Genomic DNA, 17,500 nt, shown 5'->3' on the forward strand with positions numbered 1-17,500 from the left:
ATGCCTTCGAGGTTCGTGGACTCGTGCTAAAGAAACTGTCACCCGGTTATCCCTAGCGTTGAGTTTAATCTCAATCCAAGGACATAATCCCTGGGATTAGCAGCCCCCCTAATCTAGCAGTGGGACTAGAAAGCCCACTAAAGACACTACCACTAATGATACTAACCCTCAGACACTGTCATCAGTAGTTTGTACTCTACACTCAGAAACAGACACACAAAGCCAGGATAAACAGCCCTATTCTTTATCTACACTCAGAAACACACACACACAGACAGGATAAACAGCCATTTTCTTTAGCAGTTATGATCCATCGTCATCTCAGTACATAGATTAGAAGATATTGATTAAAACCACACTGGTGGATTTACAGAGCAGATTTGCATTCAACGATGTTGAATTTCATGTAGATTATGTAAAACGATGCAATCCTCCAGTAGACACGAGGCTAGGCTAAGGTAGGCTGTAGAAGCCCCTGAAAATCACTTTAGGCAGGATAAGACAACAGCCACATACCCCTGCAACTACGCTACGATGGCTAGGCTAGGATAAGATAGGCTAGGATAGCTAGCAGGTTGATGTCCACTTGGATAGACCTGGCTAAGGTAACTAGCTTCAGCTCCTTAGTTCTGTACCCCTACCATTGTGCTATGCTAGGCTAGCCTAGGCTAGGCTGGCTAGGATCAGACACCCTATGGTGAATAGTGGCACTAATGCCAGACAAACAATTGTCTCAACAGACAAGCTTCCTGTAAGCATCTGAGAGTTCTGAAAAGGACAACACCCAGAAGCAGCTTTGGTGATGAAAACACCAGAGACTGCCTCATTCTGGAACCCTGCCCCGGTTCTAGAATCCTCTGTGTAGAACGTCGGGATCTCAAAATCTAGTTCTAGAACTCCCATGTTTCCCTTCACTCTGACGGCATCACCAGCCGTGAATGACATCAAAATCAGGTTAGGAAAACTGGACACACACACACAAAAACTTGAACCCTCATGCCCCTAACCCACATTAACTAAGACGAAGTTAACTTTGTCTCCCCCCTTTCTTCCTCCATCTCTCCCTCTATCTCCCTCTCTCTCTTTCTCTCTTTCTTTCTATCTCCCTCTCTCTTTAATGACCTGTACTAATGATTAATCTACTAGAGGATTTTAGTCTGTCCAGTGTGTGACAGCTCTGCAACTAGAACCCATTCTGTCACTGATAATATTCCTCTCTCTCTCTCATAGTCATAATCTCTCTCTCTCCCAGTCTCTCTCCTCTCATCATCCCTCCTTCTCTCTATCTCTTGTTCGGTCTCTGTGATAAGGTCTGGCTGTCCTCAGTCCTTCTCCAGTGACATTTTCCGGTGTCTGTTCTGGACCTGGACATGTGCAACTGGAAGCCATCTTGGATCCACAGTGCAGGCTTGGCTGTGAGCCAACATGGCAGATGGGTGGTGTCTTCCCAGCCTCAGGGTCCTAACCCTGCTCCTCTTCTCCTCCACTTACCTGTAGATGAGGATGTAAAGGTGGTCTCTCTGTATCTCTCTCCCTCTCTCTCTCTCTCTCTCTCTCTCTCTCTCTCCCCTCTTTCTCTCTCTCTCTCTCTCTCTGTATCTCTCTCCCTCTCTCTCTCTCTCTCTCTCTGTATCTCTCTCCCTCTCTCTCTCTCTCTCTCTCTCCCTCTCTCTCTCTCTCTCTCTCTCTCTCTCTCTCTCTCTCTCTCTCTCTCCCTCTCTCTCTCTCTCTCTCTCTGTATCTCTCTCTCTCTCTCTCTCTCCATCTCACTCTCTTCACATTCTCCAACCCCCTTATCTGTCTCTTTCATCTCTCTCCTCTCCATATCCCTCTTTCTCTCCCAGAGCGGAATGTGTACAAGCGGTTGCCATGGTAGCGATATGAGGCCACTATGAATGAACAAAAGCATAGAGAAGATGGAGAGGAGAGACAGGGAGAGAGGGAGAGGGAGAGAGGGAGAGAGATACACAGCCTGCCATATCAGATTTTATATTTTGGTGTAAAAAGGAGGAGAGGGGGAGGGGGAGTTGGGGAGAGTGGCAGGAGGGGGAGGGGAGAGGGAGGGAGGGAAGGCTAGTTTGGTGGAACACTAATGGAGCCAGACAGGGGGATGGTGAAGGTTAGGCTGGTTTTCAAGAAGCAACAAATCATTTTAGCCTTCCAGTGAATACATGTTCTCCATGCAACAGCTTGTCATGTAAAATGACTGTGTTTAATAGTGACAGGACACTGATTTACAGGGATTGAACCAGCTATTCTCATGCTAATGATAATCTCATAATGAACAGAAAGCACCTTTAAACCAACCTTATCATTAAAAACTGAAAGAGGCATTGTGTGAGTGTGTGTGTGTGTGTGTGAATAAGATCCCTGATCAAATCTGCATTTAAATCCAAACAGTGTGCATCACAGTATAGCTGGTGGCAATTTCTTTTTGTGTATTTAATCAAATGGTCTCCGGCCTGGTACCTTCATTTTAAGAATGGATTGGTGTTCTGGGTTTGTACCCCAGGGCAGTTCAGACACAGTAGGATTCAATTAACGGCCAATTAAAACTTGTGAACTGAGACGGGCCAGTCTTAAGCAAATATAATTAGTCCAATTAAATCAATGCAAGGGGCTGGGGGCACCAGTGTGTGTGTGTGTGTGTGTGTGCGCGCGAATTTACATTTTGTGTGTGTGTGCGTGTGTGAATTTAAGTTTTGTGTGAATGTGTGTGTGTGTGTTGGGGGGGGGGTTATATTCCCCTTCTCCTGGGGACTGGGTGAGCTCCAGGCGTCTGAGGAAGGAGGGATGTGATGTTTTTGGACATTTACCCATTTTTCAGTTCTCGTTTGCTTGCCCTCTCCCTCTCTTTTCATCCCTCGTTCTCGCTGACGAAAGAGTGTCAGGGTGGATATACTGCTGAGAGAGGAAGGGGAAAGAGAAGGAGAGGAAGAGGGAGGGATATAGAGTGAGAGGCAAATGGAGAGAGACAAATATAGGGAGGGAGAGTGCATTTGAACTGCTTGATACCAGTGTGAGAACATTTGGGTTTGAGGGGACACAGTGGATATTTGGGTTCTTGTTTTAAAGGCTTGACCTCCTTTTAATCAGCCCTAAATAACCTCAAAGCCTCTTAGGCCCCATAGAGAGTACTGCTGCAGTCCTAGCAGGTCTCACTGGGGTGGGAGTGTGTGTGTGTGTGTGTGTGTGTGTGTGTTTGTGTTTGTGTGTGTGTTTGTACTGCTGGAGTCCTAGCAGGTCTCACTGGGGGGTATGTGTGTGTGTGTGTGATCCTTTCTCCAGCCATCTGGAACACTTTCTAAAAACTGATTATTTTTTTCCATAAGTCACATAATTACATATTTAAGACCCGTATGGTTTATCCATCTTTTCATCCCTCTCGTCTCTCGTTAGAACCCCGTCTCTCAGCGTCTCTCTCCTCCCCCCTTCTCTTTCCTTCTCCAACTCATCTCTCCTATTATCTCCAGTGTCAACACCTTTCTCCTCCCTCCCTCCCTTCCTCCCCCTCCTCCTCCTCCCTTCCTCCTCCTCATCCCTCCATCCCTCTCCTCTCTTCCTCCCCCTCCTCCTCATCCCCTTCCTCCCTAACCCTCATCCCTCCATCCCCCTCCTTTCTGAGGTTTATCCATATTCATGGCTTGATTACTGAGGCTGATTGTTTGTACATTTTTCACCTAACATCGTCTCTGTCTTTTCCTGTCTCTATCTGTGTCTCTCCTTCTCTCTCTCTCTTTCACTCTCTTTCTCTCAAATACCTGTTATAATCTACATGTGCAGCTAGTTCAGATCGCCATCGGCTGTTTGGTTTGGCTGTGAGGATCACACCAGTCCACATCCCTACAGCCATGTGGTTTCCCAGACAACAGAAACATGTTTGTTATCCTTTGATCTGCATGTCTGTCATTGTTCATCTCATAATCTGTCTTTCACACATCCAGTAATCTGGCCTCAGCAATTATCCCAGGAAATACCCCATAATCTGGGTGAGTATCATGCAATTATGACTGTCAATGATCTCTTGTCTGTGTGTGTGTGTGTGTGTGTGTGTGTGTGTGTGTGTGTGTGTTCTCCAGCTCAGCCCCAGTCCAGCAGTTCCTCTAATCACTGGAGATTGTTGTTGTGAGGTGAGTGAGCTATGTGACATTCTAACCTTACACTCCAACAATACACACTCTAAACCTAGACCATTCACACACACACACACACACACACAAAGCGGTAAATCACAACGCCCACCAAAAATCCCACTGTGTTCTCAATCACAGCTTTCAGCAATCACCCTTTTGCCCCCCCACCTCCTCCCTGCCCCCCCCACCTCCTCCCTGCCCCCCCCACCTCCTCCCTGCCCCTCCCCCACCTCCTCCCTGCCCCCCCCCACACCTCCCTGCCCCCCCCCCCACACCTCCCTGCCCCCCCCCACACCTCCTCCCTGCCCCCCCACACCTCCCTGCCCCTCCCCCACCTCCTCCCTGCCCCCCCCACACCTCCCTGCCCCCCCCCACACCTCCCTGCCCCCCCCCACCTCCTCCCTGCCCCCCCACACCTCCTCCCTGCCCCCCCCACACCTCCCTGCCCCCCCCCCTCATTAGTGAAGGTAGCCCTCTGTTCTCACACACCACAGCAACCTCACTTCCTCCCTCTCGCCCTCCTTCTCACAAGCTAAAGACAATCACTTAGAATTGTACTATTACAATTCCAGCAAATTACTCATATAGGAAACAGTTGTGAGTTTTGCACAGAATACATAGCATATTTATAACAGAAAGATAGATTGATGTGAAGAATATCTTCATAGCTTTAGACTCTCTTCCTCTCTCTCTCTTTTACATTGCCCATGCGGGTGTGTGTGCGTGCGTGGGGGGAGGGGGGGGGGTATGTGTAAGAAGAGGTGTCTTGTCGAAGAGGGGTTCAGGGGAGCATAATCTGCTTAATGTGAACCACCGCATCATCTTCATCAGACCTTAATAATTGATAGTCCCCATCTGGCTGTGTGTGTGTGTGTGTGTGTGTGTGTGTGTGCAATGATGGTGATGATGGTCAGACACTGTCTGTAGTTGAGCCAACAAACAGCTGAGAGAAAGAAAGAGAGATGGCAGAGATAAAGAGACTTTTGATGCTCTTTATTGAGACATTCTCACATTAAATCCACTTGGATAAAACAATCCTTTTCTGTTTTCAGAGAGAGGGTGAGAGAGAGAGAGAGAGAGAGGGTGAGAGAGAGAGAGAGAGAGAGGGTGAGAGAGAGAGAGAGAGAGGGTGAGAGAGAGAGAGAGAGAGAGAGGGTGAGAGAGAGAGCGAGAGAGAGAGGGTGAGAGAGAGAGCGAGAGAGAGAGAGAGAGAGAGTGGGTGAGAGAGAGAGCGAGAGCACCCTTCAGCACCAACTTCCTTTTTCATTTAGTTAATGAAAGCTGTTAGTGTAATGAGTAAGTTTGTGTGTGAGAGTGTGTGTGTGTCCTCTTGCCCCCAAGGGCCCTGGTGCCAAAATCTCTTAGTGACCCCCTCCTCCCCCCTCCTCCCATCTGCTGTGTAAACTAAGTTAGACTAACTACACAGATGGATGGACATATAAAGGGATGGATGGATGAGTGGATGAGTCATATGTTTTCCTGTATCTTCCTGCATAAATTAATTTATGATCCAATCATTTCTCCTTACAGCTGCTGCTCTCACAAAAGGTTGTGTATGTGTGTGTGTCTCTCACTCTGTGTGTGTGTGTGTGTGTGTGTGTGCGTGCCCTGACATCATACTACTTCCTTGTCCCTCTCCACCTCTCCATAGGAGCATCCATTTGTATCAGACATGGTGTCACACACACACACACACACACAACCCACACACACACACTCCCTAATACACGTACACACCCACACACACAAATGATCCAAATGTGTGCGGGGTCATGGTCTGAAGCCTGGCAGAAACACGGTATGAATGACAATGTAGGGACAAATAAGTAACCGTGACAATCCCTTTAAGACATGCCCCAGCACTCTGATTGGCTCCTGTCTCTGATTCATGTGCATGTTAGTGTGTGTGTGTGTGTGTGTGTGTGTGAGAATGTGGGTTGTGTGTGTGGATATATGAAAACATATTAGACCTGCTAAAATCTTTGGAACGTATGGGGCACCATATCGGGGGCTCAAATGTATCTATAGCATAACATTTTTCAGAAACGATTTGATTATAGTTATGCTTAATCTTAATATAACGTTTTTATCGTGACCGCTATGACTTCACCTGTCCTACAGGGGACGCCAACACACATTAGCCACGCCCCTCGCCCTCAGTTCATTTCCTGTCGTCAGGCCACCGATGTCAACAATTATGGACAAGCTCAACTTCAGACACTTTCTAATGAGCTCGCTCTCAGCGCCTCACAATAGGTGCAGGCTCGGGTCCACGCGTTCTGTTTGCTGTTTAAATTCCAACGGTTCCAACGTCTTGATCTGTATATTTGTCTTTCTTTCTGTTCTCTCTCTTACCTCTGACCCCCTCTTCATCTCTTTTGTTCCTTCTTTCTTTCTTCCTGCTAGTCCTCCCTTAATCCGACCCTCTGCTTTTGTCCTCGCGGCGGGTACAAGTCTGCACTCCTGCCCCGTGAAATCGGGGGAGTCACCAGTCACCCACGCGCCCCCTGTGATGTTGTAGTTCTCGCGCAGATTAAAAGAGAGAAAGAGACAGATGGGTGCCGAGTTGAGTCTCCGTAGCTGAGTAGAGGTCTTTATAAGTAAACAGACAGCGCGCGGTTGCCTCCCTTCCTCCCCTTCACCAGACACTGAAAACACTCTAAGGATTTGACGCTGGCGTTTATCCGACACTTGTGTCTAATTATCCTTCCTCAGCGAGCCTACTGTTCAGTCCTCACTGCGCAAGCCCACTTTGACAGGTGCCTCGAGACAGCGAAAGATTATAAATTGACATTCATTTTGTAATTATCACTTTTAGGCTACACCCTTTTGAAATGTATTAAAATATACGATTTCGTTTATTTATCCAGCTTTGGTTAGTAATCAGAGATAAAATGTCCCAATGAAAATTGTGCGTTTGTGAGTTTCAAAAATAAGTTGTATTACGAGTAAATAAAGTATATAAAGGCTTGTGACATCATACCTGTTGTCCTCTTGCACGCGGGGCGGGGCACGAGACTGGCTCAGCCGTCAGACCGACCGAGCGCTCGAGCAGCAAGCAACACAGAAACAGCGAACAGGCTACGTCTCGGTTTCTACAACATACTCATTCCGGTTTTGCCGGTTGTTATGTTGTTGCGTGGAGATATACTTGATACGTTATCAGCGTCTCGTAAAAATTAATATATCTGCATGTTTAAATCTGGACGTTTTTTTTCCAGCCCTGGGACAGCTCGAGCCAGGGGATTCGGACCGGAGAGAGAGAAAGAGAGAGAGAGAACGTCTCGCGCCTGTGTTTCCCTGAAGGAGCTCTCTGTAGAATGGACGTGATTGCAGAACGAAAACCATGCTGAAAAAAAAACATAACTTTGGTTTACTTTGCACGGAGTTGATAATGAAGATGACTTACACGTAATTATACAATTTGCATCTTAAAGAAAGACTTTTCGCAATTTTTAATTCTTCCGTTGGGTACACTTGACAATCATATTTGAACGCGCGCGCTCCTGTCAGTTCTTATCAGTCCAGAACTGCCGCGAAGGCATATTTTTGGGGGGGTTGAATATATTCTAGGTTGTTTGAGATTACACCCTGTGCGTGCGCTTTACCGAGCAGCGACAGCTCACCGTTCACTGGAAGTAGACCGGAGATTAGCCTACAGAGCCCGCACTGCACGAGCATGTCACGGAGCTGAGAACGGGACCTTGCAGTTTAAACCCCCGGTCCAGGAGAGGCACCTGCACTTCGGTTGACATGACGGCGCTCGGCTGGCTGGCGTTCAGACTGCTCGCGCTCTGCCTCTTCCTCTCCGGTTCCCAAACAGCGACCCTGGCGAGTCTTGGAGGTGAGTGATTGTTCAGTTCTTCGGTGGACTAAAACCGATTGAAGCTATACAACGTGGAGAAACACACAGTCCTCGTGAATAATGGTGACGTTGTTGTCTGTGGAGTCCGCTGTACAGAAAATGATTCAGGAGGTTGTGTTTGTGAACCGGTGGAGCCAAGCGCGTGACAACACCTGGGTATCCTGCATACAGACTGATAGATGATGACAAGATTTAGTCCAGAAAAGTAAATGTCGTTGCTCTTTATAACATTAATAGGCCTAATTCCAAATCTCTAGCTATTTTTTGGTATGTTACGGACTTTACAGGAGCGGAATCTTTGGGATTCTATTGAGATTTAGAATCTGTCTCTCACTTTCCTTCTGTTATAACAGTTGTATGCGTCTTGCGAGTCTGGTGGCTGTTTGATTATGAACAGGTGTGAGACCGGTATTAATCTGTCAACTGCAGCTTTCTCAGTGATGACACAACCATGGGTGGGCTTGTGTGTGTGTGTGTGTGTGCGTGTGTCCAGAGATTTCACGTGCTTTTACCACACCTTTTTGGCTGTGTCTGTTTTGTTGCTATCAGTGCCCTTGAGTTTGTAACTTGGAGAGAGAAGGAGACACACACAGGAAAACAGAGAGAGAGACACTGGGAAACAGAGAGAGAGAGACAGAGAGAGACACACACACAGAGAGAGAGACAGAGATACCACAGAGGATTCTCTCTCTGTGTTGTGTCCGAGTGCGGAGACATTGAGTGGATGGGACTGGAGCAGCGGTCTAACAGTCTCTCCTTTGTACCCGTGACCCTGGAGGTCTCCGCCAGTCTCTCTCGTGCTTTCCGGTTCCAGAGAAACAAGTCGTTAGCATGTGCTCCAGACAGCATATCCACCACAACAATACAATAAGCCAGCCAAATAGAGAGGCTAAAACCGTCCAGAGAGAGCTGTAAGTGATAGTTATGTCTTGTATATACGTGGAAACCTCGCTCGCTCTCTCTCTGTCCCTCTCTCTCTGTCTCTATCCTCATACTGTGAGCACCATCTGTCTGGCAGTGACTACGTGGACTGTACCGGGGCATGTGACCACCGCAGCGGGAAGGAGGAGATTTGAAGATTTGCGCCACGTACGTTGACGACCTGGCCGCCGCGTTGCATGGCGCTGCGTTGCATGGCGTCAGACGGAGGTTCTAGAACACATTGGATGTTTTTCGGGGGCGCTTTAGAATACCACATAGAACGGTACTTGCCGTCGTAGGAGCGTCGGGAAACCGTTTACCGCTCCGTCCTGTGAGAGCAGATGATGATGGATGAATGCAGTGTCTCTGCAGTCGTAGCCCAACTCCGGTTACAACGTCCGGTTACAACGAAGACCGAACATGTCTGAGGTTTTAGAAAAAAGAAGATTGTCAACTGTCAGACTGTTACAAACTGTTAGTTTATGAAGTCACATATGGCCTGTTTATGTGACATGCTGGGTGACGTGTGTGTGTGTGTGTGTTTGAAAGGGTGGATGTTGACACATTGTAGGCAAGGACAGCATGTGTGACAGTGTAGCTGTAGGTAGAACACTGTAGGGAGAGAGAGGGAGGGAGGGAGGGGGAGAGAGAGAGAGAGAGACAGGAATCCTCTTGCATAAGGGTGTTTGTTTTATTCACTTGAAGCTTATAGCAGACGGACATGTGCTTTGGAGAGTATTATGGTCTGTCGTCATGATCCAGCCTGTCAGCATTAAAGCTGAGTATCCTGGTAGGAGAGTCACACGAGGATGTGTGTGCTCATGAACCTGTGTGTGTGTGTGTGTGTGTGTGTGTTCATGAACCTGTGTGTGTGTGTGTGTTTGACACCTCCATGTCACCTGTCTGGTAAACACACACTGTTCCCTGAAACACTGTCATGACGACACACCTGACCTGTTCTGAAACACTGTCATGACGACACACCTGACCTGTTCTGAAACACTGTCATGACGACACACCTGACCTGTTCTGAAACACTGTCATGACGACACACCTGACCTGTTCTGAAACACTGTCATGACGACACACCTGACCTGTTCTGAAACACTGTCATGACGACACACCTGACCTGTTCTGAAACACTGTCATGACGACACACCTGACCTGTTCTGAAACACTGTCATGACGACACACCTGACCTGTTCTGAAACACTGTCATGACGACACACCTGACCTGTTCTGAAACACTGTCATGACGACACATGATCTTCAGCTGTACTGACGTTACGCAGTGGCAGTGGTGGCTGTTTGTATGAAATGTAACTTTGGATGAATAACATGTCGAATGTAAGTAGTCCTATCAATTGACCACCCAGTGTGTGTCAGTGTGTGTCAGTGTGTGTGTGTGTCAGTGTGTGTGTGTGTCAGTGTGTGTGTGTGTCAGTGTGTGTGTGTGTGTGTGCTAACAGTAGCAGAAGGTTGCCCCCCCCTCTCTGTCCTGGTTCTAATGCCTTTCACATGAGTCTACTTAGGGGGCCCTGACTGGGGGGGGGGGGTGTAGGGTCCCTGGGTCACACCACTGTGACATCACACACCACCTCACCACTGTGAACACCTAGAGGCTGGGAGAGGCTGGGGGAGGCTGGGGAGGTTGGAGAGGTTGACTGCTGAGGTTGACTGCTGAGGTTAGGGAGGTTGAAAGAGGGAGAGACATGGAAGGAGAATGAGAGAGAGAGGAGAGAAAGGGGGAGAGACATAGAAGGATGAAGAGAGGAGGGGAGAGAAAAGAAGAGAGGAGGGGTCGTCTCATTGCTGTTTTGTCAGATTCATTCATAAATTCTTCAGGTTCCAGTCAAGTCTTCCATTGTCTGGTCGAGAATGTTTTTAACACAAGAGGCTGTCACTCTGCTGCTGGACACACACTCTTACACACACACACACACACACACACACTATAGGCGTTTGATGATTATAGAGGTCATAAGGTCAAGGGTCATTCATACAATCTACGTAAGCAGATTGCTTTACATTCCTTTGTATGTAGGAATCTCTGTGTCTCTCTCCCCCCTCTCTCTCCCTCCATCTCTCCCTCCATCTCTCCCTCCATCTCTCCCCCCTCTCTCTCCCTCCATCTCTCCCTCCATCTCTCCCTCCATCTCTCCCTCCATCTCTCCCCCCTCTCTCTCCCTCCATCTCTCTCCCTCCATCTCTCTCCCCCCTCTCTCTCCCTCCATCTCTCCCTCCATCTCTCCCTCCATCTCTCTCCCCCCTCTCTCTCCCTCCATTCTCCATCTCTCCATCATCTCCATACTGTAGGCTGGTGATGAATGGTTAACTCACACACAGTCGAAGGTCAAGGATGTCGTAGGAGGTTTGAACGCTCATGTCTTCCTCCATCCCTCCTTTTTTCCTCCTCCGTCATCCCTCCTCCCTCTCCTCCCTTTCCTCCCTCTCTCCTCTGTCTGTGTTCAGTGTATCATGAGAAGATCCATCCTCATCTACTCTGATCAGTATTGATCACACACTCCTTGTTCCCAAGGTGACCCGGCTTTCAGAAACAGGAGTGTGTGTGTGTCCAGACAGTCATGGAGGTAGAGGTCACAGTCGAGACCAGGAGGTCAAGGGGGGTCACCTCGTCTCCGTGACTACGCTGACAGCCTCCACTTAACCCTCGGCCCTCCAAGAACTGCGATTGGTCTGAACCGGGGTACGGCCAATCAAATGCAAGAACTCCTCTGGGAGTTGGCCTGAGACACATTTGCACAAATTGATTGGCTGGTAAATAAGACTCATCCATTGATTGGTTGACCTACCTGCCTGTCTGGTATTTGTTTGACAAATTAAGGTGAGCAGAGTGTTTGTTGATTACTAAATGAGTGAGCAGGTTCTGGGTTCTAGGTTTAGGGTTGTGATTGTAGACTTGTAGTTGTGGGGTCTGTAGTTCCAGGATGTCAGTGTGACCTGAAGACCAGGCAGGCTCTAACAGTAACAGCACTGTGACCTGAAGACCAGGCAGGCTGTAACAGTAACAGCACTGTGACCTGAAGACCAGGCAGGCTCTAACAGTAACAGCACTGTGACCTGAAGACCAGGCAGGCTCTAACAGTAACAGCACTGTGACCTGAAGACCAGGCAGGCTCTAACAGTAACAGCACTGTGACATGAAGACCAGGCAGGCTCTAACAGTAACAGCACTGTGACCTGAAGACCAGGCAGGCTCTAACAGTAACAGCACTGTGACCTGAAGACCAGGCAGGCTCTAACAGTAACAGCAGAGTGATTCAGCTCTCAGACCAGTCAGGAGCACACATGTGATGTAGGCTCGGGTCATGTGTGTTCCTGCCTGGACATACAGGAACCGTGTTTACAGTATGTCTGGGCCTGACCCTGCTCCTCCTGTCTGTCTGTGTGTGTGTGTGTGTCTGTGTGCGTGTGTGTGTGTGTGTCTGTGTGCGTGTGTGTGTGTGCGTGCGTGTGGAACGCTCTATGTTAGTCTAAAGCTGTAATACGTCAGTTTGTCAGACAGACTCTCCATACCTCTCTCCAGCTCTCTCCTCATCTCTCTGTCTCTTCCCCTCATCTCTCTGTCTGAATGAAGGAGGAGAAAGGGGGCGTGGGAAGGAAATGCACACGCACACGTTCACACACACACTTGTCCATGTGCTGTGCAGAAAGTGAAAGTGGTGTAAACACACACCTTCACTGTGGCCCTCAGCAGCAGTCCTGACTGAGCAGGTCGGACTGGAGGAACTGCAGCTGGGATGCTGGGAATGTTAAACCCCCGAGCGTGTGAGAACTCCACAGAAGAGGGCGTGTTCTACAGGGGATGCAAATACACACATACTGTACTTACACACACACACACACTGTACTTACACACACAGACACACAGTCACGCCCCCAGGTGAGAGAGAGTGTCATGCTGAGTTACTGCTACTGTTCTACATCTCATCAAGGTAACACACCTGGTGGTTATTAAGACCTTGTAAAAATCACACACGCCCATACACACACACACACACACACCTATACCCCTCTCACATAACGCACACACACACTGTGATCTTTAAGTAGCTTCAAGAAGCTTGTTAATGACTAACCTGAATAAAACCACTGGCAAGGCTGCCCGTAGCTACTGTAAGTGTGTGTGTATGTCTGAGTCATTCTATTACAAAGCTAGCCTTTCCTGTCTCTGTTACAGTGTAGTAAATCATACCAGCCCAGCCCTCATCTTACTGAGTACCCCCCCCCCTCTCTCTCTCTCTCTCTCTCTCTGTCTCTGTGTCTCTCTCTCTGTCTCTCTCTCTCTCTGTTACACACACACACACACACACTGCCCGGCTGTTCTTCCTGTTCTGGTTTCTATGGTACTGGCTGGCATGGAACTATACGATGACAGGATTTCTAATGAATATTCCAAAGAACATGCACACGCCCTCTTTTTACACACACACTTACACACACACATGCTGCTCCTACTCAGTGTGTATTGAATAGATCTTCCGTTGCAAACAGACATGGATCGATCTGTTAATGAAATCACTTTCCTCTCTCTCAGTCCATCTCTCCCTCCACCCCCTCCCTCTCTCCCTCTCTCTCCACCCCCTCCCTCTCTCCCTCTCTCCCTCTCTCCCTCTCTCCCAGTGCTAGGAGCTGCTAAACTCCAAAGTGTTCAGCCTCTAATAGAAACAGCCATGGAGACAAAGGGACACACACTCATTTGCATTTGTACACATTTCTATTACAGAGGATGTTGGAGAATTGAAACCCTTGTCCAATCTTCCTTCCTTTCATCCTTTCATCCCCCGGTATCTGGGGAGTGAGGGTGGTGCAGCTCTGAGAATGACCTGGTATCTGGGGAGTGAGGGTGGTGCAGCTCTGAGAATGACCTGGTATCTGGGGAGTGAGGGTGGTGCAGCTCTGAGAATGACCTGGTATCTGGGGAGTGAGGGTGGTGCAGCTCTGAGAATGACCCGGTATCTGGGGAGTGAGGGTGGTGCAGCTCTGAGAATGACCCGGTATCTGGGGAGTGAAGGTGGTGCAGCTCTGAGAATGACCTGGTATCTGGGGAGTGAGGGTGGTGCAGCTCTGAGAATGACCTGGTATCTGGGGAGTGAGGGTGGTGCAGCTCTGAGAATGACCTGGTATCTGGGGAGTGAGGGTGGTGCAGCTCTGAGAATGACCTGGTATCTGGGGAGTGAGGGTGCTGCAGCTCTGAGGATGACCTGGTATCTGGGGGGTGAGGGTGCTGCAGCTCTGAGGATGACCTGGTATCTGGGGAGTGAGGGTGCTGCAGCTCTGAGGATGACCTGGTATCTGGGGGGTGAGGGTGCTGCAGCTCTGAGGATGACCTGGTATCGGGGGAGTGAGGGTGCTGCAGCTCTGAGGATGGGGGGATGAGATGGAGGAGAGAAACATGAGGGTTTACCACAGGAGAGCTGAGAGGACTCTTATGGCCTTGCTATGCTATGCTATACTTTGCTATGCTATACTTTGCTATGCTATGCTATACTTTACTTTGCTATACTTTGCTGTGCTATGCTATGCTTGTCTACACACTTACACACACTCACACTCACATGCATACACACACACTTACTTGAAGGCCATCTGGACTGTGAAGTCTGGAAGCAGACTGGGTCCCACACACACACACACACCCTGTCTGCGTTGATGGTTGTGTACGTGTGGTTGTGGAATTAAAGAGGAAATTATAAAAGGGTGAAAAACAGGTTTTAACGATTTCATTTAGAATCTGTGATACAGATGGTCTGACTCTCCTCTCTCTTTCTCTCTCTCCCTCTCTCTACCCCCTCCCTCTCTCTCTCTCTCTCTACCCCCTCCCTCTCTCTCTCTCTCTCTCTTTCTCCCTCTCTCTACCCCCTCTCTCTCTCTCTTCCTTCCTACCGTTAATATCATACAAGAATATATGCATTATGGTCAAAAATACCAGGTTAACCATACCAGAGGGAGGGAGGGAGGGAGGGAGGGAGGGAGGGAGGGAGGGAGGGGAGGGAGGAGGGAGGGAGGGAGGGAGGGGAGAAGGAGGGAGGGAGGGAGGGAGGGAGGGAGGGCTGGCTATGTTTCAGAATTGTTTTTGGAGTAACCTTGGTACATTAGATCTACCACTCCCTGCCTGCATACACACACACACACACATGCACACACAGACACACACACACACATACACACACACAGACACTCTGATATTGGTTCAAGGCAGCCGTCCTGTAAAAGTAGATTAATTCTGATCCACATTATTGTAATTGAAGGTGTGGCTCTCTGTGTGTGTGTGTGTGTGTGTGTGTGTCAGTCCTGGGGGTATTAGCCCCAGACAGACACCAGGCTTTCATCTCTGTTTGATTTTACAATGAGGGACAGGTCTGGTAAGAGCTCCATTACAGACACACACACACACCACACACACACCACACATCATACACACACACCACACATCATACACACACACAAACACACACCAGACACCACACATAATACACACACACACACACTGCCTTTTGACTTCACAGTGGGAACCTATTAATGGAGTCTGTGTTCCATTCAGAGCGTTATTAAGAAGAACATAAAAGGACCCAAACCATCTTCATCTTCAGAGAGAGAGAGAGAGTGTGAGTGGGGGAGAGAGGGTGAGGGAGGGTGGAGGTAGTGGAGTCTTTGTTCTGTGACGCATTTTGATGACATCACAGTGATGACATCACAGTGGGATCTCATCAGCTAAGTGCCTTTATGTAGACCGTGCCAGGGAGCATTATGATGAATTCGATTATTGAGACACACACACACACACTGCTTTGTGGTGTTGCTGGACAAACTTCAGACATTTGTCCATTTGTGTTCATGGGATGACACACACACACTCTCTCTTAGACACACACACACAACGTTCCTGTCTTTTACTAGACAGGAAGTGCTGAGTGTTTACGGCCAGAGGAAGTTTGTGTGTGAGAAAAGGAACTGCTCAGTCAGGTGACCTACTTACAGAACCAGCAGGGTGTGTGTGTGAGTGTTTTACACTGTTAGATCCCATGGTCTACAGTGACGTTTAGTCAACAGATATTAAAAGGTTTTTCTACGGACAGACCAGTCCCAGTCTGGCTAGGCTGCTTGCTGGATGTATTATATAAAGATGGGTAACAACTTCCTGTTGTTAGTTGTGAGTCTTTTATTTATGGGATCTGTTTGGCTGGAAAACACCATCTATCTCCCTTTCTGTTCAGCACTTTACATAAACCCACTCTGCAGCCCTGGCTCTCCCTCCCCCTCCCTTTAGAGAGAGAAAGATACAGAGAGGGAGAGAGGGGAGAGAGAGACATAGGGACAGAGAGGGAGGGAGGGAGAGAGAGAGGGGGGAGGGAGGTAAGTGGATTAAGAGAGTTTGCACCCAGGCTCTGTTTAGGTTTGCTGGTCACTCAATATCAGTGTGCTAATGGACACAGTGTGTGTGGGCATGCATGTGAGTGTGTGTGTGTGTGTGTGTGGGGGAGGGGGGAGGGAGGGGGGTCCAGGGTTTTGACCAGTGTTCCTGGTTCTGTTCAGTTGGCCTTGTTTCTATCAGCAGCTGATAAAGGGTGCACACACACGCACACGCACACACACACACACAGACAGACACAAAGCCATACTGGCCATTGCCAGGAATGAGCTAACAGTAATTAATCTAGCTTTGGCCTGTGCTGGCCAAGGCAACACACACACTCTGAGACACACACTGAGACACAGGTGGCCTACTTAGCTGAATGTGTCTTTGTTCAGTTGTGCTCTCATGTTTCTGACAGGCTCCTCCTCCTCAGGTAACACACAGCCACACAGGTGTTTACCCTGGCTGTCACGTGTGTGTGTGTGTGTGTGTGTGTGTGTGTGTGTGTGAATGCTAAAGTAAACAAAGGCAAGGTCATTGTAAGCTTAATTTGACTTCTATTGTTTTTCACCATGCACGTGTGTGTGTGTGTTAGGTAGATCTGAGCCTGCAGACAGTGTTTGGGTGGTGTGAAGGGGGTTACATGTGTGTGTGTGTGTGTGTGTGTGTGTGTGTGTGTAAAGCTGGGTCAATAAGGACACATAACTTCCCAGTCAAAAGCCAGACAGTTGAAGGTCTGGAGATTCTACTACTTATAGAGGCAGGGGGGCTGTGGTCTTAACACTGCTGTTAAACCCTCCTCTCCTCCTCTCTCCTGCCTTTCCCCTCCTCTCCTCTACCCCTCTCCTCCTCTCCCCCTCTCCTCCTCTTCCTCCTCTCTCCTCCTCTCCCTATCTCTCCTCTCCCTCTACTCCTCCTACTCCCCCTCTCTCCTCCTCTCCCCCTCTCTCCTAGAGTCTCCCCCTCTACCCTACAGTCTACCCCCTCTCTCCTCTAGAATCTCTACCTCCTCTCCCCCTCTCTTGGTCCTAATACCCCATCTCTCCTCTACCCCCTCTCTAGTCTACATACCTCTCTAGCTACCTCTCTTCCTATACTCCTACCTCTCCCCCTCTCTAGATCCTCTCCCCCTCTATCCCTCTCCCCCTGCTCTCCTCTACCTCCTCTCTCCTCCTCTACAGTATCTAATCCTACCTCTACCCT

The 17,500-nt window shown here is 48.8% G+C and overlaps 1 protein-coding gene across 4 annotated transcripts in view; it reads left to right on the plus strand.

Annotated features, from left to right (window-relative positions):
• sema4f (sema domain, immunoglobulin domain (Ig), transmembrane domain (TM) and short cytoplasmic domain, (semaphorin) 4F) overlaps positions 1-17,500 on the plus strand; it is a 56,546-nt gene that overhangs the window by 12,231 nt on the left and 26,815 nt on the right. Inside the window, exon 1 of one of the 4 annotated variants that reach the window (XM_084691040.1) lies at positions 6,095-7,977. The exons of the other annotated variants lie outside the window; for them this stretch is intronic. Within the exon in view, the coding sequence (XP_084547166.1) occupies positions 7,887-7,977 (91 nt within the window). The 5' untranslated portion in view covers positions 6,095-7,886. Of the gene's footprint in view, positions 1-6,094; positions 7,978-17,500 lie in introns of those variants that run through there. 4 annotated transcript variants of the gene reach the window in all.

Source organism: Hypomesus nipponensis, chromosome 25 (genome assembly GCF_054491055.1).
Source record: "Hypomesus nipponensis isolate SF chromosome 25, ASM5449105v1, whole genome shotgun sequence".
Taxonomy (NCBI): domain Eukaryota; kingdom Metazoa; phylum Chordata; class Actinopteri; order Osmeriformes; family Osmeridae; genus Hypomesus; species Hypomesus nipponensis.